Source organism: Micropterus salmoides, unplaced genomic scaffold (genome assembly GCF_014851395.1).
Source record: "Micropterus salmoides isolate LMB-PRFRI ecotype aquatic unplaced genomic scaffold, ASM1485139v1 Ms_hic_scaffold_8, whole genome shotgun sequence".
In the NCBI taxonomy this organism is placed as follows: Eukaryota; Metazoa; Chordata; class Actinopteri; order Centrarchiformes; family Centrarchidae; genus Micropterus; species Micropterus salmoides.
The window spans coordinates 22306468-22331594 of record NW_024044570.1 but is presented as its reverse complement, the minus strand read 5'-3'; the positions used below and the strand labels follow the sequence as shown (position 1 = coordinate 22331594).

The following is a 25127-nucleotide window of genomic DNA, read 5'->3' as shown; positions in this document are numbered from 1 at the left end:
AAGCAGATTGTTTCTCTTAGCGCAACCGCTAACATCCAGGACACCGTGTTTTGGGACCCCTCTAGTCTTCCCAGGCTTTCATCCTGCTCGACTACCAACCGCTATGCAGCCTTGTCTAACGACACTCCGGTCCATCCAGCGGATGCACCTGCGGCTTGGAGTCTCCCTGATACGGATCTCTTTCGGCGCACAGTGCCTGCCGACACTGTTGCATCTCCTTCACCGGCTACATCTCCCGCACTGGGCCGCCGGTCTGCCGCCAGGCCTGATCGGCGGCCGTCATCCCGGTCAAAAACCTCCGCTTCCCGACGTAGGATCCTGAAGGAGGCTGTGCTCAGACGCTCCGGAGGCCCTCTCTACCCTGCACCGTCGGGTAGCCCTTCTCTCAGGTCTGTTACTGCTACTCCAACACAACACTCGGCAGCTCACACACTCCATCCTCAGTCCGCACGCAGTGTTGAAGCAGATTCTGCTCAGTCCTGCTCTGGATCCCCACAACCGGCATCTCCTCGTCCCCTTTTCTCCCCAACCACACTAATAATTGGTGACTCCATAACCAGAAACATCCGTTTCTTTAACGCTACCACTCGCTGCTTCCCCGGTGCCACCACGGCTGACATTTTAAAAAAACTCCAGGACCTGATGCCGTCGCTCCCATCCTCCATCACAAGAGTGATAGTCCATGTCGGAACAAATGACAAAATCAGATTTTAACTGTCTTTTTAACTTTTTAAAGCAGTGTGGAAAGTCCGTTTTTATCTCTGGTCCCATTCCCACAGTTGGTCGCGGTGCTGGCCGCTTCAGTAGACTCCTTGGCCTCCACGACTGGCTCCAGTCCGCCTGCAGGGCTCATCGTGTGTGTTATGTGGACCCAGCTGGCATTTTAACGTCGAGTCACTGTTGAAACGTCAGGTGCCAGTGTTGGATAACCGTTGGATTTTGTTTAGATTTTGCAAATCTAATCAACGTTGAAATTGCAACGTCATTCCAACGTCACGTTTCTCAACATAGGTGAATTCGCCAACATTGAATCAACATTGATTTTAGTTTAGATTTTGCAAATCCAATCAACGTTGAAATTTCAACGTCACTATAAAGTCCTGCTTTTCAACAGTTTATTTTGTTAAACTGTTTTCACTAAAGTATTGATGTGTTCAACAGTAACACCAAACACCTTGAAATGGATACATAAACACTAAGGTTGCGGACATGCCAGCTAGAAAGAAGCAGATTGGTCAAAGCAAATTAATAAAGACATTTCACTGGCGTAAAAAAAGTGCTTTATTTCATGGCTGCAAGTGTGCCAACATTTCACAGAACAATTTTACACACGCCTTATTTTTTACAGCACATTTTGCCAAATCACTTCTTAGATCACTTGATTCCTCCTCGGACAAAGTTCCAATTTCTGAATCACTTTCACCATCACTGTCCGGCGGGTGGTGATCATCTCGATACTCGTCTTCTCCTGTATCAGACTGCTCCTGTGTCTGTATGTCTTTTGGGCTATCAGTAAAAGAGGGGTCTGGATTCTCATCTGAGTCACTAGACTCCACCAATGCGCGTAATTGTGCATTTTGTCGTCTCCATTTTTTGTGATACATCTAGGAGTGAAAATAAAAACTCAATATATTCAAGCCTAAATGTTTTATAAACAAAATCATTAAATTTGAAAATAAGTTATAAAAACATTCAATCCAATGAGGTAGGCTGTGCTCATTTTTTTATATAATATCTTCCACATCAACCTGTATTACAATTTTACAAAAATGTAAATGATTTTTTTTTTTAAGGGTTACAGTTACTTTCAGATTCAAATAGATGGTTGGGTTAGGTATGGGGACAACTCACCGTTGAAAGAGACTTTCAGTTCGTGTTCTTCCAAATCTCTGGAAAAGAGAAGTAAGAAGAATGTGAAATCTCAACCTTAATTTTAATATTTTCTGGCAAAGAATGTCTCTTTTTAAGACAGACGGACTTCACCCAAACAAACGGGGCTCAGAAATGTTAGCTGCGCACATACAGCATGTGGTGCGGTCCACACATGACTTACGTGAATGACTAATCATTCATGCAGCACACCTGGACGCACCACCGCTCACTGAACAGATCTCTGCCTCACTGCCACAAACAACTGTCTCCACCTGCTGGCATGTAAAGCCGTCTGCTCCCAGCGCTGTTCCACAGACTTCTATTCCTGTCATCATCACGCATAGACCAGTAAACCGAAATGTGCACATCCCACACAGAAATAATAGTAATCTCTTAAGGATTAGGACAACTGCAACAACTCCAGCATCCAGAACAAACTCATTTAAAATGGCTCTCTTCAATGTGAGATCACTTTCAAGTAAGACTTTTATCTTAAATGATTTTATCTTGTCTGCAAATCTAGATTTTATGTTTTTAACTGAATCCTGGTTGCAGATGAATGACTATAGCCAGCTAGCTGAACTGTGTCCGCCTCAATATGACTGTTTTAGTCAACCGAGGGTCAGTGGTCGTGGTGGTGGGCTAGTGAGCGTGTATAGGAAAAATTTTAAATGTCATCAAGTACGCTGTGATGAATTTAGCTCCTTTGAAGTTCTCACTCTTAAAGTTGGAGGGCTGCAACCTATCATATTTGTTATAATTTATCGCCCCCCAAAACCGCCTGGAGGATTTTTATCAGAACTTCCAGAATTTTTATCTACTCTGGTTTTAAATTATGACAGAATTGTTCTTTGTGGCGATTTTAATATTCATGTTGATGACCCCACCAATGTTAATGCAACTAACCTTTTAAATATGGCCTCTTCTTTTAACTTCAAACAACATGTCAAAGGGCAAACACATAACCGTGGTCATACACTGGACTTGGTTTTTACCCTGGGTGTCAGTGTTTCCTCTGTGGAATTAGTGGACATGACCATATCTGACCACAGATGTATTGTTTTTAGCTGTGATTCGCCTGTTACTCATGCCGCCTCACCAAGCTCCGTGTGTTCTCGCATCTTTAATGAACAAAGTGTTTCAAAGTTTTGCGCATTCTTTCAGAGCCAAAGCCAACACCTGTCTGATTCCAACACCAACAATCTGGTCGATCACTTCAATCATATCTGCTTGTCGTCACTAAATATTACTGCTCCTCTAAAGGTTAGGCCTATGTCTAAAGCTAGTAAGCAACCCTGGATAAATGACAGCATTCGCAGCCTCAAAAGGGAATGCAGGAAAGCAGAGCGCAGATGGAAAAAATCCAGTCTCCAAGTCCATTACCTCAGTCTGAAGGATTTATTAATTAACTACAATAACATGGTTAAGGATGCGAGAACACACTATTTTTCTGAACTCATTACTACACATAAACACAATCCCAGGTTTCTGTTTAAGACTGTGGATCAGCTGGTAAACCCAACCCCTCCTTGTGCCTCAGCTGGAAGTAATGATGACTGTGAATTGTTTTTATCTTATTTTACCATAAGGTGGTGTCAATCAGAGCCTCTATTACCCCCGCGGCCTCTTACTCAGAGGTTCCTCACCAGCAACAAGAGAGTTTTAACCAGTTTTATCCCATCGACTTGTCTGAGCTTTTAAAAACAGTATCACAAATGAGAGTGTCCTCCAGCCCACTTGATGTAATACCTACAAAGTTTTTACTGAAAGTAATGGATTCTGTTGGGCCCCATTTGATCTCTGTTTTCAACAGCTCCCTATCTACTGGTTGTGTCCCTGATTATTTTAAAACGGCTTGCGTGAACCCACTTTTAAAGAAACCTGGTTTAGATCCCTCCCTCCCAAAATTTTAGACCAATTTCAAAACTGCCTTTTATTGCAAAGATTCTAGAAAGAATTGTGTCCAAACAGCTGCTGACTGTACTGGAAAATAACAAAATATTTGAAAAGTTTCAGTCTGGTTTTAGGAAGTACCACAGCACTGAGACTGCCCTGTTTAAAGTCACCAATGACCTTTTAATGTCTGCTGATGAAGGCATGTGCTCAGTCCTTTGACAGCAGCTTTTGACACCATTGATCACAACATCATGTTAGACAGACTGAGGCACTGGGTGGGGATCTCTGGTACTGCTCTAGAATGGTTTTCATCCTACCTGTCAAATAGGAAGTTTTGTGTGTCTGTCTCCTCATTCTGTCCAGTTAAATATGGTGTGCCTCGGGGGTCGGTCTTAGGACCCATTTTGTTTTCCTTGTATCTGCTTCCCCTTGGACATATTATCCATAAACATGGCATTTCTTTTCATATTTATGCTGATGACACACAAATATACTTGCCCGTCAGATCCACAGACCCTGGAATGCTGAGTTCACTTAACAACTGCCTTTTGTGAAGTTAAAAAATGGATGTCAAATAATTTCCTCCAGCTGAACTCAGACAAAACAGAAATCCTGGTCATCGGGTCTCAACAGATGGCAAATCAAATACTGCCATCTGCTGGTTCCCTAGTAAATCACATTAAGCCTGTGGCAAAGAACCTTGGTGTTTGGTTTGATAGTAATTTAAATTTCGAGCAGCACACCACAAAGGTTGTTCAATCATATTTTTATCAACTTAGAAATATAGCAAAAATTCGATCTATGTTAACTTTTAAGGACACCAAGACCATTTTACACGCCTTCATCTCATCACGCCTGGATTATTGCAACAGCCTTTTCACCTGTTTAACCCAAAAATCTATTGATCGACTCCAGACTGTCCAGAACTCAGCTGCCAGGCTTTTAACCAGAACAAAGAAATATGACCACATTATTCCTATTTTAGCTTCATTACACTGGCTCCCAGTATGTTTTAGAATTGACTTTAAAATTCTATTGATCACTTTTAAAGCTCTTCATGGCCTCTCACCTTGTTATATTTCTGACCTTTTAGTCCCATACGCACCAGCACGTACCTTGAGATCCTCGGGCAGAGGTCTGTTGTCTGTTCCAGAGTGTCGACTGAAAACTAAAGGGGACAGAGCGTTTGCTGTCAGGGCCCCGAGGCTCTGGAACAGCCTGCCCGAGGAAATCAGGTCGGCTGAGTCAGTGAACTCTTTTAAGTCCCTTCTTAAAACATACTTTTATAGGAGAGCCTTTCCCGATCTTATTTGACTTTACTTTATCCCTTTTATTTTATTGTATTTTTCTAATTTTATATACATTTTTTATGCTCTTATCTTGTTTTTTTTGTTTGTATTATTCTTTACACTTGTTAAAGCACTTTGTAACTTGTTTTTGAAAAGTGCTCTACAAAAAAGGATTATTATTATTATTATCTTATTCTCTTTTTTTACAGTCAGGTTTGCTTTTACATAAATAATGAGCAAATTAGTGTTGACTTGGTTGGTTGTGTTTGTAACTTTCGTCTTTTCTACCCAGCAAGTTTCTGATGGGATATGAACATATACAGCCTACAGAGACACTGGACTTGTTGTCTTTTGACTGTGGAAGGAAATGAGAGGAGCATCCAGAGAATGAATATGCTAATGTGGAAGTGTACGTTATATGTGTGAATGAGTATGTGTAAAAACTGAGTTTTTGCCCACTTTGCTGTGAAGCATTTGTTTAGGACTTAGTTTAGATATGAGACAAAAGTAGTGAGTGTTAGCCAGAAAAGGAAAAAAATATAGCTTGTATGCGTGAATAAATAGCTAAACTCTAGCAACCCATAAATTATCATATTTGAATACTGCAAAGTCATTTTCATTATTCTAAATGGGTAGAATGAAGCTCTAGTTTCCATTAATCTCGTGTTATGTTCCCGTAGAAATGACACACAGGTGCAAAAAAATATCAAACTCTGCGGTCCTATTTAGCAACAGATCTTGACCTCCATCTACACCTGCAGTGGTTATATATTGTAGGCGATGCTTTAGACTGTGGACCAGTTACTGCCTCAGAGTCATATCCTTGTCAACCAACCAGTTCAGCAGTGGTAGTTTGAAATTTTAAATAACTGAACTGCAGCTCTGTTTTCAGACATGCTACTCTGGATTTCCCCCGTTTCGTCTGGTGCCCACAGTACTGCAGTACTGCACTTTCCCCCCCCTATTCATTTTAAATTTGTTGTGCAGTATGTAGTTCCTCTGGCCAGGCGGCAACCCAGCAGGAACTGGGCAAAGGTTGTGATGCCCAGCTAAAGCCAGATGTGATGTTAGAGGCAATAAATCCCATTTGAAACAAGTTATGAAAAAGAAAACTGACAACATACTCAATGTTCTGTCATAATCTATTTTATTTACAGAAAACATGTATTAATTAATACATAAGGGAAAAGGGATAGATATGGACAAATATCACATTCGGGCTCATTTCACAACATGGAATACAGATGGCATCAGCTTAATATGATAATATGAGTAAATCTGACCAGAGAGAAAACACACACACACACACTCTCTCTCTCTCTTTTCGTAACTCAATTTGAAGACAAGATTTCATTCAGACATTCAGTTTAGCTGATTTATCCCGTTTCACAGCTCAGTGTTGACCATAACGCTTTACGGCATGACATGTCAATAATAAAGTGTTTCTCTCCACAGTATAATATCTTCTTTTTATACAAGTACTTTTATCCTAGATTTAAAATCACTGTTTTGGACACAGACCCATCACATTTACCACAATTTTACTACTGGGATAAACAGATTGAACATCAAAGAACATACTGCACAAGCTCATTGTAGAAGGAGTAAAGAGGAAAATATACTATATACTATATATAACTTACACCCATAGTCAATTGGACTTTTTCAAAATAAAGTGCATTCCCACCAGAATGCATTGTTTTGAGAACTAATACATGTATTTTTAAAATCAGTAAAAGTGAAGTGTGTGATATAAAAATAAATGTAAAACACATTTCATTTTCAGCAGCAGAGGGAATAAGCACTACCACTGAAAATAAATGAAGTAAGTTTACAATAAGAACTCGCATACTCTACATTTTAACAATATGTTCATATGTCATCTCAATTGACAAGATTTATCACATTATGACTCCATCACAAACACGAGTCAGTATTTTCGCCCTCATCGTGCCGTACGTATGTTCTTGTACTGGCACAGAAGCAGGTGCTTAAAGGTGTTTTTGAAGGTGGCGTTGCAGAGGGCGTAGCAGCCCGGGTTGATGGTGCTGTTGATGTAGCAGAGCCAGTAGCCGATGGTCCAGAGGGAGTTTGGGATGCAGATGGAACAGAAAGTGTTGATCAGGACCATCACGTTGTATGGTGTCCATGTCACGACAAAAGCTACCAGGATTGCCATGATGGTGCGCGTCACCTTTTTCTCCCTGGAAGAAATGCCTTTCTTTCTCCACTTTGCCACAGCACTCTGCTTTGTTACCTGGAAAATCAGTGTAGTTTTTAATGTGATAGCAGTGGAACAAGCTATAAACATAACCTTTATCACCCTTTGTCACCTTATAAATTTGTTAGCCATAACAACGCAGGTCGTAGTTGCCATCCAGTAGAGCAATATTAGGTTTATTTTTGAGTTTTCTTTCTGGCCACTTGGTAAAAGTGTGTCCAATAATTACTCTCTTTTAGTTCTGTTTTGATTTAACTAGAGTAAAAGTAAGTCTTGTTAATAAGACCAAGAGCCTACAGCTCTGTGAAGCTGCACGTATGCACAGTGCTGCTTTAAACTGGACATCAGCATGCTAATGTGTTCACACTGACAATGTTAACATGCTGAAGTTTATGGTATTGTGTTCATCATCTTAGTTTAGCGTGTTAGCATGCTATTGTTTGTTAATTAGCAGTAAACACAAAGTACAGTTAAGATTGATGGGAATGTCATTATTTTTGCAGATATTTAAATAAACTGAAGTGTTGGACAAAAAGACTTTTCGCCTTGTGATGACACTATACTGAAAGTTAAGAGTTCATTAAAGTTCAATCTGAGGGCAACATGAATGTCTTAACCAAATTTATGGCAATTAATCCAACAGTTAATCCAACACAAATGTCAACCTCATGGTGGTGCCAGAGGAGAATTCAGGGGATAACCGATGTCATTAGACTTCATCCTGTTACAGAAATAGGTGTAAAATTTTAGGGCAATCCATCCAATAGTTGAGTCATTTCAGTCTGGATCAATGCGGTCAACACTGCCATCCCTAGAGGGCCCCACTGCTAGCAAATTTGGTGAAATTTGTGATTGATAATTTGTGTTCTTTAGTCATCTAAATCTCAAAAGAAGTTATTATAACTAAAGTTCAGGAACAAGACCACACCTGTCTCTTTAATTTTCAATTTTGATTTGCTTTATTGGCATGATTGTCAAAAGAACAATATTGCCAAAGCTTCAAGAAAAATACAAAAGAACAATTCCATTAATACAGTTCATTAAAAACATAAAATAAAACAGTAAACATGTGTGTGTGTTTAAATAAAAAATAGATTTAAAATTTAAAAATACAGTAAATGTGTGTGTGTTTAATGAACTGTATGAATTAAATTCACACAGTTAGTCAAATAAATAAATAAAACCGTAAACCTCTCTCTCTCACTAATCCAACCACCCGCGCCTCATTCAATTCCTCCACCTGTGGCTCCCTAATCCAATCACCTGCACATATGAATATAAACTCGCCTGACCCCTTTGTCTCCCATTTGTCTCAGGTCTCACAAAGTAATTCCATCCACCAAGTAATTGTTCTTTTTCTACCACAGGGGGGTCATAAGCAAGCTGCTTATAAAGATGAGCCCTCGATTCTCGCCCCTTTTGTTCCTAGCCTCTACGGCCAAAAATACCCTTAACAACCCCCTTCATACCTCCCTTTTCGATCTCATCATGCCTCCTTTCTTCACCGCTTCGTCCCTCTCCTCTTGACCCCTTTTTATACCTCACATTGCCGTGGTCTTTGTTAGTCAATGTACAAGCTTTTTATATAGTAATGAAATTTACCTTAAACAGTGTCCTTGTGACCAAACTTTGTCTGTCAGCGGCTGAGTTCTCTGGGGAAGGTGGCTGCGTTTGGTTGGTCTTTTTCACACAATCTGTGCCATCTGAAACAGGGGCCGCAGGGTCCTTAGATGTTGAAGCGTGGATGCTGTCTGCCGTGGAGTCCACCTGGTCAGTTCTTTCGTCCATGCAGGGCCCGCTTCCGTTCTGCTGCTGCTCCTTCACCTCCACATCTCCAGCCTCCTCCTGAGCTTCTCTTGTTGTGATGCAGTGTTTCTGGCTTTCACATCCGTTCTCCTGGCTGTGATAGGTGCCCTCTCCCAGACTGGTACCTGAAGTCTTCCTGCTGTCCCTTCGAATGCGGCTGCGGCTGGCCTTGGAGATGCGCCAGTAGAGGTGGATCATGATGGCCACAGGTAGGTAAAAAGCTGCTATGGCTGTCCCAAATGTCACCGCTGGGTTTGAGAAGAACTGGATGTAGCACTCACCTTGCGGCACGGTTCTCCCGCCCACAATGAACTGCCAGAACAAAATGGCTGGAGCCCACAGGATGAAGGACAAGACCCAGGCTGCAGCAATCATCAGGCCTGCCATCTTGGTGCTGCGGCGTGCTGGGTAGCTCAGCGGTTTGGTGACACAGAAGTAACGGTCAAAACTAATGATGAGAAGGTTCATGACTGAGGCGTTGCTGACAACATAATCGACAGCCAACCACAGGTCACACACCACTGCTCCCAAAGGCCAATAGCCAATCACTATATAGACAGTGTAGAGGTTCATGGAGCAGACGCCAATAATGAGATCTGCACAGGCCAGGCTGAACAGGAAGTAGTTGTTGACGGTCTGCAGGTTTCTGTTTACCTTTAGAGAGACAACATGGAGCAGGCTGTCAGATGCTAATCTTTTTTTGTGCAATGTGATGTGTGTTTTCTCATTTCTATTAGATTACGGCTGTGCACAGGGATGCACATGCTGTATTCTTATCTCTGAGTCTGGGTGTGCTTTCTAGGGAGGGCCATTTCATTCAAAACCCCTCCCAAACTGCAGGCTACCTATCCAGTTAGCAGACATCACCTAATCAGTCATCATGTGCTGCCACCCAGCAGGGTTGCACTGATTGGATAGAGACAAACTTTGAAAATAAGCTCAAATCTAAGGCAGAGGAAATAGGTATTAACATTAATTTGTGCCCTGCAGTGTGTTAGTTAGTTGTACCATCATGGCTAATCCCAGAAAATGAAGTTTATGCATACATGCTGAATAATAACAAAAGAAAGAAATCAGGAGATGTAGTCAAGGAAATTAAGTCTCATCTGCAATAACAATGGAGTGCATATTTAAAGATTTATACAGAGGGATCGATAGGATCCAGAGTGTTAGGGAAGTGGCTTTTGGAGTAACCATTCCTGAATTAAGAATTAAAAACGGACATAGAATTTCAGAGTAGATGTCAGTATTCAAAGCAGAGATGCTGGCAATATTATGGGGACGATATCCCAGACAACTCAGTCATATGCAGCAATTCAGTAGCAGCTTTAACTACTCCAAGAGGAATCAAATCCAAGTACAGACCTGATTTAGTGAAAGAGATTTATTAAAAATTATAAAGAATTCAGGGTGTGTTCTCGCTCTACTTCCTTTTTAAGTGAGCCGATTTAATTTATGTCCAATTGGCGCTACCCAGCTGGGTGGTGCACAATGTCCAATTGGGTTGCTTTGAGCTGAGTGGCCCCGCAGGATCACTGGAGAGGATGTGTGTAGTTTCAAACAAGTTACCAGACACACACTTTGGGTGGGGTTTTGAATAAAATGACTCTCCATACTTTTCAAGGTATCCAGAGATGGATGCTTTAAATACACTCATTAATCATGAATAATCAAGAAAACCCAAACCTTTATAGAGAGCATAACCAGGATGTTTCCAATGACGGTGATCAGACTCAGAGATCCAGCCACCAGGATGATGAGCACAATCTCCACAGTTGTGTACGGACTTCCAGAGAAGAGGCTGGTGTTATTACCACTGCTGATATTGGTGGTGTGGGATGAATTCAGAGTCTCCATACTGTCTAGTTTTGGATTTCCGTCTCAGATGCTTCAAGCTCGACTCTTACAGGTACAATACCTGTCAAACACAAAGGTGATAAAATAATTAGCCAACTAGTTTGCCTTTTTGTGATGACAATTTGTGTGTGCATTTGTCTGTCTGCACAGTTACAGATACAAAATCATGCGTAACTTTCAGCGTGTAAACATCTGGCAGGTGTTTTGAGTGTTTTTGAGCCTTTGGCTTGGCCCAGGTGTGAAGGATGGACAGGTGAGCAAATAAAGGCCGCAGCAGCTGTGTTTAAAAATATACGGCACCACATACTGATATCAGGAATAACACACTGAAACTTGTTTTGGAGTAAAAAGGCTTGAAATGTGTTTTTATCTTTTCATATACAGTCTATGGTTATGATCTTATATCGGTTAATCATCTGTAGATATGATTTGACCTGAATGGTCAAACACAAAAAAGTATCAAATATAAATTCAAAAGCAGATGCTACTTGTTATTTTTTAAGCCATTGCACTATTTGATGTGAGTTTCCTTGCTGAAGTCTACACCCACAGCTTAAGTGACCAGGAAATCTTAACTCTGCTCAAATCTGAACTGACAGATTGAACAGGAGCATCTTACCAGGTCACCTACACCTCTTGAGAGTTCATTTAAATTTCCAGTCCTGCTTTGAAAGTCACAAAATGCCCTTTTAGAGTATCTAATATGTGCGTAAGAGCCAATTCAAAAATGTCAAGTTGTTAACTTGATCCTGCAGGCATAGAGGACTCATTTCCTAACAACATATCTGCTCCTTGATGTGGAATAGGTACTGCCTAGTTTGTGTGTCCAAGTGTGCATGGATGTGTCTATGTGTGCTTATGTATTTGCTCTTTGAGACAGATGTCCAAATAAACCTAAATGGAAGCCATGGTTTTAATGTCAAGCCAGGGCAGGTTCTCTGAAGCGAAACGTTTACCTGCACAACAATTTCTGCTTTCTGAGTGAGAAAAGAAGTGGGGGGAAATTACGTCTTTGGCACAGAAACTGCCTGTTCTGTGAGTTATGAAAGACTGTTTCAGTGAGTGTACAAACAGATTTCTACTGGGACAACCTACACTAAAAATTCCGGCAATCAGGGTTAGGTGCTTTGGATAAAAGCATCTACTAAACACCATATGATATGCATATGGAAATAGATGTTCTTTTGTATTTATAATGGGCTGTGATGGCCAACAATATACACGGCATAACAATGTGATTAACTGATGTATTGTGATCAGAAAATCAATGTAAAGAGACCATCAGGGTTGTTGCATATTGCTAAAACCCTGTAAGTGACTCCATTAGGCCACATGATAACATCAATCTGTACCTGAGAGATGGTTCCCTCCTGCTCTTACAGCAAGATGAAACTTCATTAGAGCATCTCTAACTCTATCACTTACTCATCAAAGACCCATTCTGGGCTGTTTCTGTCGTACATGAGAAAGAGTAGGGGTGTGTGTTTGTGTGTGTGTGTGTGTGTGTGTGAGGGTTTAGTTCATCTATAATTCTCAGGACCTTGAAAGCCTGTGATTCTTAGATTTGAGTTATGAGGACATGTTGGTCTCATAGTGAATTTGGAGTTACTGGGTAATATTGTGCTAGTATAAGAATCAGGGTTAAATTAAAGTTAGGTTCAGGGCATGCCTGTGTATTTGCATTAATCAGGTTGTGGGGAAAATAGTCTGTTCACGTGATCCCATCAAAGGGATTTACTTCTCATTTTAGGACAAAATCAGGTCCCCACTGGGTATACTATTACATTTTATGGTTAAGACTTGTTTTTTGGTGAAGGTTAAGGTTAGGTTTAGGGCCGCAGTAAGGCATGTAACAATAATGGTAAACATATGGTCTCTAAGTCAGTAAGGAATTAAGGTGAATCAATGCAATGTACGTTTAGGCTGTGGTGGAAGAAGTGTCTAGGTCCTTTTAAGTCAAAGTGTCAACAACACAAAGTTAAAATATTAAATTTTTTAAAAAGTACAGAAATGTAATCAGGAACAATTACTTATACCAGCAATAACTGCAGCAAAAACAAGTTGTTAACACATTAACCATCATCACCTTTTTAGGTTGATGTGGCTAATCATGTATCAAGCCACCTGGAAAAAGTAGGTCCAATATTCACTCTCTTTTAGCTTTGTTTTTTGGGAAATATCTAGCTCTTAATCTGCTAAATTCTCCACTGTGTTCACCAGCTAGTCGCTAACTGTGTCTGCCAGATGTTTGGTTCTGAGCAGGTATTGTAGCCTTTTCTCTAACAGCTGCCTGCCACGGCTGAAAACGACACTATGAGAGCAGTGAGAGTGAATCAAAAGAGTAAAGCTGCGGCCAGACAGCTAAACAATGAGCTGAAACGCACTCTAAAGCTCTGTAAAGCTGAGGGGAACTGCACATTCAAATCATAATTTTCTATACTACCCCTTATATATATATATATATATATATATATATATATATATATATATATATATAACATATACATAACAACTGGAAAACAGGTTTCAACCATTAATATATCTCAAAGAGACAGAAGTGGAGATGGCCTCTGTTAATAAAGTAACACCTCAATATTTATCAGATTGACCTACGGATGGGAGGCCAATGATATTCACAGAGAGCGATCAGTAGTGCTAAAGCAGAATTTCATTAAACTCTCTGGAAAAAAGTGGAAGCCCTGTTTTTTATTAGTGGACAAACATTGGACAACAGGGGAATCAACAGGTTCAGCAGAATACATGGCTCAGAAAAACATGTGGTCTGAAAGGGATCAACTATATTGATAACTTCAATCTGTTTTGAGGTTGTAGGCATCTTTTCAAGGAAGCTATTAAACCTCAATTTATAAGTAAAACTACTGAACTGGTCTTTAACAATTGTTTTGATGTTTTAGCGTTGGTGTCATTAGATCTCAGTGCTGCATTCGACATGGTTGGGATTGAACTGGATGGGACTTTCTGGCTGAACTTGTTTTAATCTTATTTGAATGATGATTACTTTGTGTCGATCAGTAATTAGATATCCGAGCTTACAAAAATAACCTGTGGAGTTCCCCAAGGCGCCATTCTGGGGCCTCTTCTGTTCAATATCTACACGCTCCCTTTAGGGCAAATTATGTAAAACAATAAATTTTGCAGATGACACACAGATTTACATAACAATATAACCAGATGACGATGGTCTCATAAGAGCACTGAGTAAGTACATCGTTCAAATCATTGATTAGATGGGCCAAAATGTTCCCCAGTATAACAAAGATAAAACTGAAATAATTGTCTTTGGACAATTAAAAATTAGCGCTCAGCTTCAACGTTAAAGATCACAAACCAGGCCAGAAATCATGGTGCAGTCATAAACTCAGAGCTAAATTTTAACATCCACATTAACACATTACAAAAACTATCACTTTAAGAACATATAAAGAATTAACTCATCCATCCATCCGTCGTCAACTGCTTATCCTGCGGACAGGGCCGCGGGGGGCTAGAGCCAATCCCAGCTGACATCGGGCGAAAGGCAGGGTACACCCTGGACAGGTTGCCAGTCCATCGCAGGGCCACACATAGGCAAACAACCACACACACACACACACACACAGACACACACACACACACCTAAGGACAATTTAGAGCCACCAATTGACACAGTCCGCATGTCTTTGGACGGAGAAGAAAGCTGGAGCACCCTAAGAGAACCCATGCAGACCACACACACCTTCTTGCTGTGAGGCGACAGTGCTAACCACTGCACCACCATGCTGCCCCATATTAAGAATTAAAAGATTGGTTATGTCTCAGCAGGATTTAGAAAAAACTTGTTTATCCTTTATCTTCAGTTGGCTCAACTAATTCTGCTGTCTTTTCAGGTCTCTGTAAGAAGTCAAACAGCTCCAAGCCGAGGAGAGTGGATCACACCATCTTTATACTGGTTTCCTGTTTGTCAAATAAATAATAAATCTAAAATGTACTATTAGTTTATAAAGCACTGCATGGTTTAGGGCCAAAATACATTTCTGTTCTGCTGCTCTGTTTTGCACCATCCAGACCTCTCAGGTCATCTAGGACAGGTCTGCTTACTGTTAAATAGTCCAAACTAAACATGGAGAAGAAGTATTCAGTTTTTATGTACCACGTACCTGGAGAACTACCACAACACTCTCAAATCTTTTCAATCTGGGCTTAAAACCTTTCTGTTTGCCACTGCATTTTACATTTGCCTTATCTACACACACACACACACACACACACACACACACACACACACACACACACACACACACCTATATATATAGCCCGTCCTCACTTCTTCCCTTCATTCACATAAGACCCACATTACTGGACCTCACTAATTGTTATTCAGGGCTACTGGAGAGAGTCATAGAGGCAAACAGTATTTCTTTGACAGGCACAGAAACATAGTAATTAGATCCAGCAGATGCTGCCTGCAACAGCTGTACCAGTAATATGCTTCTAGGATATAGTAGTACTCTTCTGGCAGGGTGAGCTTTGCTTTAAAAAGTCTGCACTGTCTTTGAGATCATGAACGATACAACAGTCAGCTACAGAGTCAGTAATGAGCTGGCAGATGAAATGGTGAAACAAGGGGCTTGTTTGCAGAGACAAAAGCAGGTGTGGACTGCGACTGCGGATGTTACTCAGAGTACACAGTTTCATCACAAGGAGGATTAACGACTACAAGGGATCAAAGTGTTGTGTTTTATAATTGTTTCATTGCAAAATTGATTTTTGTCTCATAAATGTATTTTATAGTTTGCTGTATTTTGTCAGCCAAACATGTTACTAACTGAGAATCTGTAACATCATTTTGGATGTTTTTACAGATGGATTTCCAGCTCAAACAGCAACTGCAAAGCATGTAAATACACAATATGTTGAGTAATGAAACAAAAAATGACCATAAATGAGACAAAATGACCTAGAAAAATACAGTACATATGTTTAGTTTCAGGCATTGTTTATGGTCATTTGTAGTATTTGACAGACTTGAAATTGTTTTTAACTGCAGTATTTTGAGGCAAAAGTCTCTGATGATGTTATTGTTAGTTGTTATTGTAGTTACTGTAAGTGGGTTTGCCACACAAGTTAGTTGTGATTTCAGAGAAGTGTGTCTTGAATCTGAAGAGTGGGAAATTTCACATCAGCCTGAGCTTTGGCCTCGCACAACAGTGTAACGGAGAGAAGAGAAAACCATTGAATGTCCAATGCTGCACTGCAGTGGAGCCAGAAAAGTGCAGAGGAGAAGGGGAAAAGAGGGACTTTATGAGGACTACAAAACTGAGGTGAAAAGGTACAGAGAAGTTAACACACAAGGGAGGCAAAAGATGAAAATCATTTCTAAAAACTGTCAGCGTTTTTTAAAGCAAGGCAACTGCAGTGCCACACAAGCAGAGGAAGTAGGAGGGTAATGAGCAAAGATTAAAAACTTGATTTCATCTGTTAGGCCTACAGTTTTCAGGGAGGAGCTGCCTGTTTCAAATCTAATTTCCCTCTTAAACACAAACAGGGGGATTCCTCGGGAGCAGGGAGACAGGGGAATCCAGAGTCGGGATCTGATGCCGGTGGCTGATTGAAACCTTTCAGCTCAGGACAGTGATGAAGATAAACATTTCTGGAGCAGCCTTAGGGGAACAATAAAACTCTGAAAATAGAAACTGGAACTGCATGTAGAGCAAAGTATTCAATTTTTAAGTTATCACATTAGTGTGTCTATGAGTTTATAGTGACATTTTCATCATATTTTAATGTCCTTATAATATCTATCTATCTATTTATCTATTTATCTATTTATCTATCTATCTATCTATCTACCTATCTATCTATCTCTCTCTCTCTCTATATATATATATATACACATATATATATATAATTTTACAATATTTACCCTAATACCCTAATTTGATCTATGATTGTTTAAATCAAGCGTTTCTACTTTACAGCATAAGAAAGCTTAACATGGTTATAAAAAAAATCACACCCTGAAGGGATTCATGTGAAAACTGAAATACAGGAAAAATGTTTTCTGACTTTATACAAAATATACTTATATTGAGCTAACAGCTATTAAAATCTGTCCCAGGTAGCTGTTCCACAAGTTAGGTTAATTTTCTACAAATAAAGTGTAATCACCTGCAGAGGTTTGGTAAAAAAAACAGAGAGAAATGTCATCTTACCTTCTTTGCTGTGAATGACATGGATGAGCTGTTTTAGTTCGGGCCATGTTACTCTCACCTCTGTTGAGACACTGAAGCAGGGAAGCAGAAAGTAACCCTACGTTGATGTCGCTCCTCCTCTGACAAGAACCAGTGAGTAAGTCTGTGTGTGTGTGTGTGTTAGAGAGAGAAAGAGAGACTGACGGACAGAGCAGGGAGGGGTTATGGGGGCTATTAGTGACTGCTGTGTTGTATCCCTTAAGCTAGGGTCGCAAATTTGAATAAACTAGAGACGGAGACAGACAGAGACAGATGTTTGTTTCAGGACCATGGAAAGCACTGGCCTCTCCAGCATAAACGCATCATATTCTCCTGCGTTACAAAGCTGTAGGCGATTATGTGGAGAGAAGTTTGAGTGGCTGTGGCAATGAAATCAAATGGTAAAGCACTATTAAAAAGAGGACAAAAGCAAAGGATCTCACTGTTTTCTGTTGCTGCAGGACGTTAACCTTTAAGACTCTGTTGTTTTGACCTTTTAACCAAACCGGTGACGCAGCCTGCCCCAGTTGGTGGATGACCTTACTTTGATGGAATTATCACAAAGAATAATGGTCCCTCTCCACAAAACAATATTGCAAATGAAATGAGGATCGTGCCAACAAACAGGCCTGAGCCGGGCACGTAAGCATGATTTGATATGAAATGATTTATTGTGCTTGTCCCGGTCCAGCCTTATGATGATGTATCATTGATCACATCAGCATTGGTCTGTTAATTGATTTGCTTGGATATAATGTAAACTGTGTTAGACTTCTGCAAATTTTCTATTCTGTGTAATCACTGTGATTTAATACCACATATTATTATTTGATTAATGTAATGTGGGGGCGGTTATGTCGTAGAAAACTGTATTGGTGTGTCAATGGGCATGAGCTTCACTCACACTGCTGTTTCACCATTTGTCATGAACACAAATCAATACGAGGCTTCGACTCTGTGTCTCCACTACATGTGTGTCTTTGGTTTCCTGTCTCCTAGAAGGCCTATTTTTCCAATTTCTAAGACACTCAAGCACATCTTCTTATTTGCAATAATTGTTATTCTTAATATAAAAAACAAAGGATTATTTGATGATGTATGATAACATGGACCTTACAATAAAAGTTGAATTAGGCTCTGGTAATAATGAGAAGTAACATATGAATGGTAAAATAGTTAAAGCAATAGTTTGACAGAGCGAGGCTAGGATTTTCCCTCTGTTTCCAGACTTTGTGCTAAGCTAAGCTAACGTCTGTTGGCTGTAGCTACTTATTTATTGTTATCTTGATTCCCAGTGAAATGTCAAAACATAACAAGACAGATGTTTTCATGATGCTTCCATTGCGCGATGCCTTATTTGGATTTAAGGCTCTGACTCTGAATGTATAATCCATAAGGGTCATACAGTCGTATCTAGTCCTTGCTGGCCACCGGCGGTTGCTTTGCATAGTAACATTGTATGAAGGCTTCCTTCCTCGCACAAGCACTTAAATAGTGTCTGCATATGTGAATGGGCTGGTTAAAGGGCTTAGTTTCACCAAAGGCTTCATCCTTTGTTTTATTGTGTCAGATGGAATATGTTTTTCCTGTCAAGTTACACGCAAGCTGACCTACGTTCAAAAGCTCAACACAGACTGCTGTATTCATGGGCTGAAATGAAAGTGTTGAGTGACAGAAAACATAAAGGATGCACTGCTGCAGGGCATACAATGTATAGCAATAATGTATGATAAAAGCCATCACCCCTAGCACACATATATTTCCATTTCACGCAAAATCGCCTTTCTCATCATTCCTTCTCTTCTCATTTGTTAACTTCCTCCGTTTCTTGCCCATGTAAGCACAGCAGTCTTGCAACGTAAGTCCTAAAAAATTATATACATCTCTTAGTGTCCTCACAGTAAGAAGAACACTCTCTATTCAAAGTCGCCATCCCCTCTGTGTGAATAAAAAAAAAAACAGCTTACAATGAAGCTCTTTCCTCTTCACTATATGAAGCAAAGCCCCAAGGCTGCAAGGAAATTAGGTCATCTAGTTGGAGCCCGAGCAGCTGTTTGAATGGCGAGGGGCCACACACAATAGCAGCCCTCTATCTAACACTTCTGACAGGACAGTCTCGCACTTTCTGAAATTTACTGGTGCATTCAGTAATCAACAACAAAGCTGTGGAATTCATAAAATGTTTAACAGAAAGAGAGAGAAATCATCAAAGTTTTTCTTTGCTAACATTATTATATATTACATCATGAGCTGATAGGTTAATGGTGATGACACAGACGTTTACCGTAACTCTTTTGGGGGCCTGGAGCGAATCGTGACATTATAATCTCCTCTGATGATTCATCAAAGACTGGCTGTAATTCATCATGGTGTTCAGCCTTGGGATTTGGGCCACCGGTCAACAATGTCCAGAAATAATACAACAACAAATAGTACAAACGGAGAGCCATGAATCCAAAGGGAGACTGATAAACAAATCTAACAATAATCACGGGAGAAAGGCAGGTGAGAAATAAAAGTGCAAAGTAACAATGATTGCTAAACCAAACAGGCAGGGTTTCAGGCAAAGTCATCAGACACACTGTGCACAAACGACACACAGCATGGACTGGACTGGACTGGATTGAACAGCAGTCAATAAATACAGAGCAGGGAGGGAACAAACAGGTGAGACATAATAGGTAATCAAGGTGGGCAGGTATGGTGATTAACAGGTGGTACAAATCAGGGGAAATCAGGAAGACAGGACACAAGGCTACATGTGAAATGCGAATCAGAAAAGGGAACAGACAGGACTCAGGACACTAGACCCCAAAACACAGAGACCTTAAACTAAACAACAAAACAAGCAGGGACATAATTCTAACACATTAAACAAGAAACACAGACCAAACAGACAGACCAAAATCATGACAAAAACCTTTACATTTTGTTCCATGTTGTACAAACTGAACACAGACATGAGTCTTTCCGGCTACCATCTGTATTTGAATTAGGTAAGAGATGGTCAAAGGTTTAAAGGAACTTCTGGATTTTTTAAAATGTTGAAAGATTTACTTTTTAGTTAAACAAATGCTTAGCTCTGTGACTCCAATCTAATGACAATAGACATACAAACTAGGGCTAATGATAAATATGACCACCGAATTTCGGTTATCTTCTTTGTAGATTAACGGTAGAAAAATGTTTCAAATAGTATCACCATAAAATAAATGGTGATGATGTTTAGTGGTACTACACTCAGCTAATCTCTGATGGTTCATTTTCAACTAAAAGACAAAAGACTAAATATTAACCATTACCATGTAGAAGGTTCCATAACTCATGGTGAAAGGACACTATGATTTATCTTCATGCATGTTTATCAAAATAATACAAATGAATTGTGTTAAAGTAAAGAGTCGCAAGAGGCAGATTTAAAACATAGTGGTCAAGGGTATATAGGTACAGGTTATATACCTGACTTTGTCTCGAGTATAGGTCAAGCTACAAAACACTGGATCCTACAATTCCCATAATACAATGTAATAGCATATTTTATTAGAACCTCTGTACCGCAGATGCCCACTTCAATCCCAAACTGAGACACCATGAAGCCAAAGGCAATATATAGCTGTTTTCACAAGCTTAGTAGCTAGTGACAAACAAACTGAACTTCATGTGTAAAATTGGTGGAGTTTGTATAAACTGAATGATAGTGACACCAACTCAAGGACTCATATGTATCTTTATGCAAACACTTTGTGAATAGTTTGTCTGTAATCTGTTAACATGCAGTTACAACCATCTTACAGATGAAAGCCGTTTACTGAAAGGTCCCAATAAAAGTCCCTCCTTCAGTCACTGGTCACCAGCTCTTATGGTTCTGTCTCCTACTGACTGGCTGCTTTATGACTCTGCTGCCATCTGGAGGACTAATGTCTTCCTTTTCTCTCTCCAGCAAATCCTCATGCTGTCTCCTCCTCCTAATCTGAAAATTTTAACCGACCAAAAGTGGAAGTGATTTACACTTTTCTTCGGGGTGCACAAAAAGAGTAATTAATGGTTAAGTAATTACTGAGTCGTTACTAGATGTCTGTGAAAGTTCTCAGTCATCCAGGTCATAGTTAACCAAGGGAGGTTAAAATCAAGGGCAACTGGACTTGGTTGAGTTGTTACTAGTTTTGTGCCGCTCAGTGGCTGATTCAGAGTTAATCAGGAAATACTCATGGAGACAGTGGTCAGCATGTTGATTCACAGATATTTATGAACTAATCTTTATGTAATGATTCATTAGTATCTTTCAGTTCTCTAGTAACTCTCCATTATCATCTATACAGTCCTCAATTCTGAGATATTCAGGATCTTAATTAATAATTAATTATCAAATCATTTCAGATCCATTTCTCACTTATTCCTTCACAGCTACTCACAGTTTTGTGTACCGTATTGTAAAGAGTTACAGAACAATTTGACTAGATAACTGCTGACAGAGATGACATGGTAGGGCCTAGCGTCTGATTTGTCTCTCCTCATATGAATGGTGGAAATGAGCCCTTTGCAACAGATGTCAGGAAAACATCTGACACAATACAAAAAAAATTAAAAAATGCTGTCCAGCTGACAAGCTTTCCTTGGCCTTGGAGATTTTTCTGTAACTGGGAAATCAACGGGGTTTTGATTGTCTTATTTTTTTTCTTTGAATGTTTGGAGTGTTTCTTTTATAATAAACTGATCTAAATTAATTAGATTCATTGGTGTGTCTTTGTACATATTTTAAAAAAAAAAGTGCTTTCCAGATGTCACCATTTTGGATGGGTAGTGATCAGATCAAGTTAGTTCAAGGCCATGATGAATGTCTTCACTGTCTGGGGCCCATCGGTAAGTAGGATTTAGTTTATACAGCTTACTGGATTCCCTTTTGTGTCACTCATTTGACCTGAGAGTTTAAAGAACACATTTATTTAGTTGTGGTCTAAAAGGGGGATTGCTGTCTGACAGTTCATCTGCATTAGACCCAAAAGCTTAGCAGTATGTATCTCCCTAAAGAGCCCCCTCTGAACTATTAACTATGTACAGGCCTAAAGCCTGACAGAGATGCACTACCTCCCTGCCACTTTGATTTATTTCAGAGTCAAGGTCATTCCGGTGGGTGTAGTTGGTGTGGTAAAGAGGGGAGGCTGACCAAACACATGGTTGCTGCCCTGTGGGTCGATGACATCAGGTTTAGTTCCTGTTGGTCCAGTCAGATATCCAGTTAGAAGGACCTGGGAAAAGGTGATTTCTAAGCGTAGAGTTTCAAAAATGTCCTTTTAAAAATAAGGAGAATCCACTGGGAATATATAAATAACACTGAGATACAGATCTCTATCAGTTTTGCTCTAATTTCAATCAAACGTGTGATTTACCCTGTTTTACTGGTGAGATCTCCTTCTTACCACACTAAGCTCAATGAATGTTCTAGCATGAATGAACCAGTGTAAGACAAATATATATAAAAAAAACACCTACAACTATTCATACATGTACAATAATAAAACGTAATGTGACGTTTATTATGTCCCAGTCGACTCTATAACCAGTTTGGTTCTGGTGTTCACAGACAGCTGATGTTGTTACCAAAGTCACATCAGCCAGTGCTCTTGTTAGATCTTGGAGTAACTGTGGATTGACTATCTGATCATTGATCTTTTGAATATAGACTTTGATGTGATGTTGTGATTTTGATGTGATGAAACCCACAGTGTGACCTGAGTAAAGTTTAAACAACAGACAGTAAATGTTTTGCAGCTATCTGTGCCGGGTATAGAGGCCTGTATAATGCACACGCACTAATAGGTCCCACTTGGACGCCCTGATCTCTGGAATACAATGAGTGTAGACAAGCTGCAGTTTCATTTCAACATTAATCTCACACTCATGAGGCTCCATCACTTGGAAGAGTCAAAACATTTCCTGTTGCTTGGGGGGTGCGGTGGCATGGTTGTGTCATGGCAACAATAACACACGTCCCTCTCCACTTGTAAAAAAAAAAAAAAGATGAACACGCCCTCCTTTGGAAACTTGAATGCTCTGTTGTATATTGTATTAGAAAGAGGTTTTGTACTGTTGACCTGATGTCCCTCTCCTGCTCTTGTGTCATACATGCACAGGAAAATCTTTCCACGTTCACTTAGAGAGGATTGGAAAGAAATATGGTGCTAGTTTGCATGATGCAGAGGCCATCTGCAATGGAAATCACATGTAAAGTGAGGAGATGAATTCTGACCGCATCGCAACCCCTTTCCCATCACGTTTATACATAAGCCATCAAGAATATTATGGTTCACTGGAGGTCAAACTTATTCTGATCATTACAAGAGAGCATGAAAATAAATTTATTTTAGGCACCCTATTTTATTTGATATTTCTCCATATTTGCGCCACAAATGTGTATGTGACCTGTGTGCATGATCACACAGTCAGGTGATTGTGTGGTCTCTGTAATGAGAATCATACATTTTTATACATTTAAACTTCTCATGTATGATCACATCATTTGGAAATTCATGTACTATTAATTTCTGCTGTACATATTTTAGGTGCTTCTGGCCACAGAGCTCCTATGCCTGAATCACACAGTCATCTGCCCGTCATTTAAATTCCTGGATGTGGTCGCGGAGAAAACTTAACCACAGGGTGTAACTCTCATTTGTGAGCCCCAGTATGCCCTTTCATTACCTGACAGGGATGCTTCTCACTAAAGGACAGCAGGCCTTCACCAACAATGTTATATAAATCTCTTCAGTTCTTTCTGACTTACCTGCCTTAATTCAGTGATGTTTCTTTTGGACAGCAGTTTGTTGTGGCCCCTGTCACTCTTACCTGGATCTGTAAATTCTGTGTTAAATGTGAAGCTTTGTTTAACTTCAGAATGTTTTTGACAAGAGCTATACTTTTTTCTCCGCTTTTCTATTTTGTAAGAAGTATTGTATCTGTACGTGGATACATTTGAGATTTTTCATGTTTCTGTCAGATTTTTTTTTATAGCCTTGTCCGGTATTTCATTCCAAATGTATATTTTTAAAGTTACAATATAACAAATAATCTTTAGGAACTTGAACTTGAGCATTAATATGTCCATTTAGAATTTAAACAAATGTGACAAATGTTTAGTAAATTGTGTGAAAAGAGGTGAAGAAAGAAATCAAAGTCTGTTCTCTTTCACCTGAATCCAAATTTACATATCTGTTTGAACACATCAGATTTTAGCTGAACATTTCAAGACTAAAAGTGTCTTGTTTAAGCAGTGCGTGTCTGCATAAGCTGCACATGCAAACATGTTACTGAGCATCGGCAGCACATGACAGAGGCTTGCGATGCAAATCAGCACTGACAGCACCGATGAAGTATCCATTATACTGATCTCTCTCCCACTCATGTGTTGCATACTCTGCTACTGCTGATTTGCCTGTTTGTCGCCTGATAGTCTGCACTCCATAAATGTTTACAGTATGCCAGGAAAACACTGTAACTGTAATTCAATTAAACATCCAGATTTTGAGTAAATAAGTCAATATTTCGACTTATAAAATCAAAATTAGAAAAATAGAAATGGTGAGTAACATCACATAATGAATCAGAAAAGGTATATTTTGACATCCAAATTTGATCTGATTCTACTTTCTACTTTTGTTCTTTACATTCCTCTGTGCTGCTGTGCAAACACGAATTTCACCTATGGTGGATTAATAAAGGAATATATTATCTTATGCAACATTTTACCATAATTTAATTAGGCCTATTATTAATTATTAATGTGTGACTTTTTTTAAATTTGCCTAACTTTTCACGTAGGCCTACTTTGTTACTTTCTTGGAGTAAACGGTTTTCCACAGTAATCACAGCAGACAGGTCGTGGAATAAGTAACAAGCTTAAAATGTTTCAAGAAGCTTGTTGCTCTGCCACGCATGCGCAGTTCACACTAGTGGTATGTG

At 39.7% G+C, this 25127-nt stretch overlaps 1 protein-coding gene across 1 annotated transcript; it reads right to left on the bottom strand.

Annotated features, from left to right (window-relative positions):
* Window positions 1-6181: 6181 nt before the first annotated feature.
* LOC119893052 (muscarinic acetylcholine receptor M2-like) lies at window positions 6182-10998 on the bottom strand. Its single transcript, XM_038704980.1, has 3 exons — window positions 10771-10998; window positions 8881-9738; window positions 6182-7314 (listed from the first exon to the last, which is right to left on the bottom strand). Exons 1-3 carry the CDS (start codon window positions 10939-10941, stop codon window positions 7003-7005), a joined length of 1341 nt encoding a protein of 446 aa, XP_038560908.1. The 5' UTR covers window positions 10942-10998; the 3' UTR covers window positions 6182-7002.
* Between the last annotated feature and the right edge of the window lie 14129 nt (window positions 10999-25127).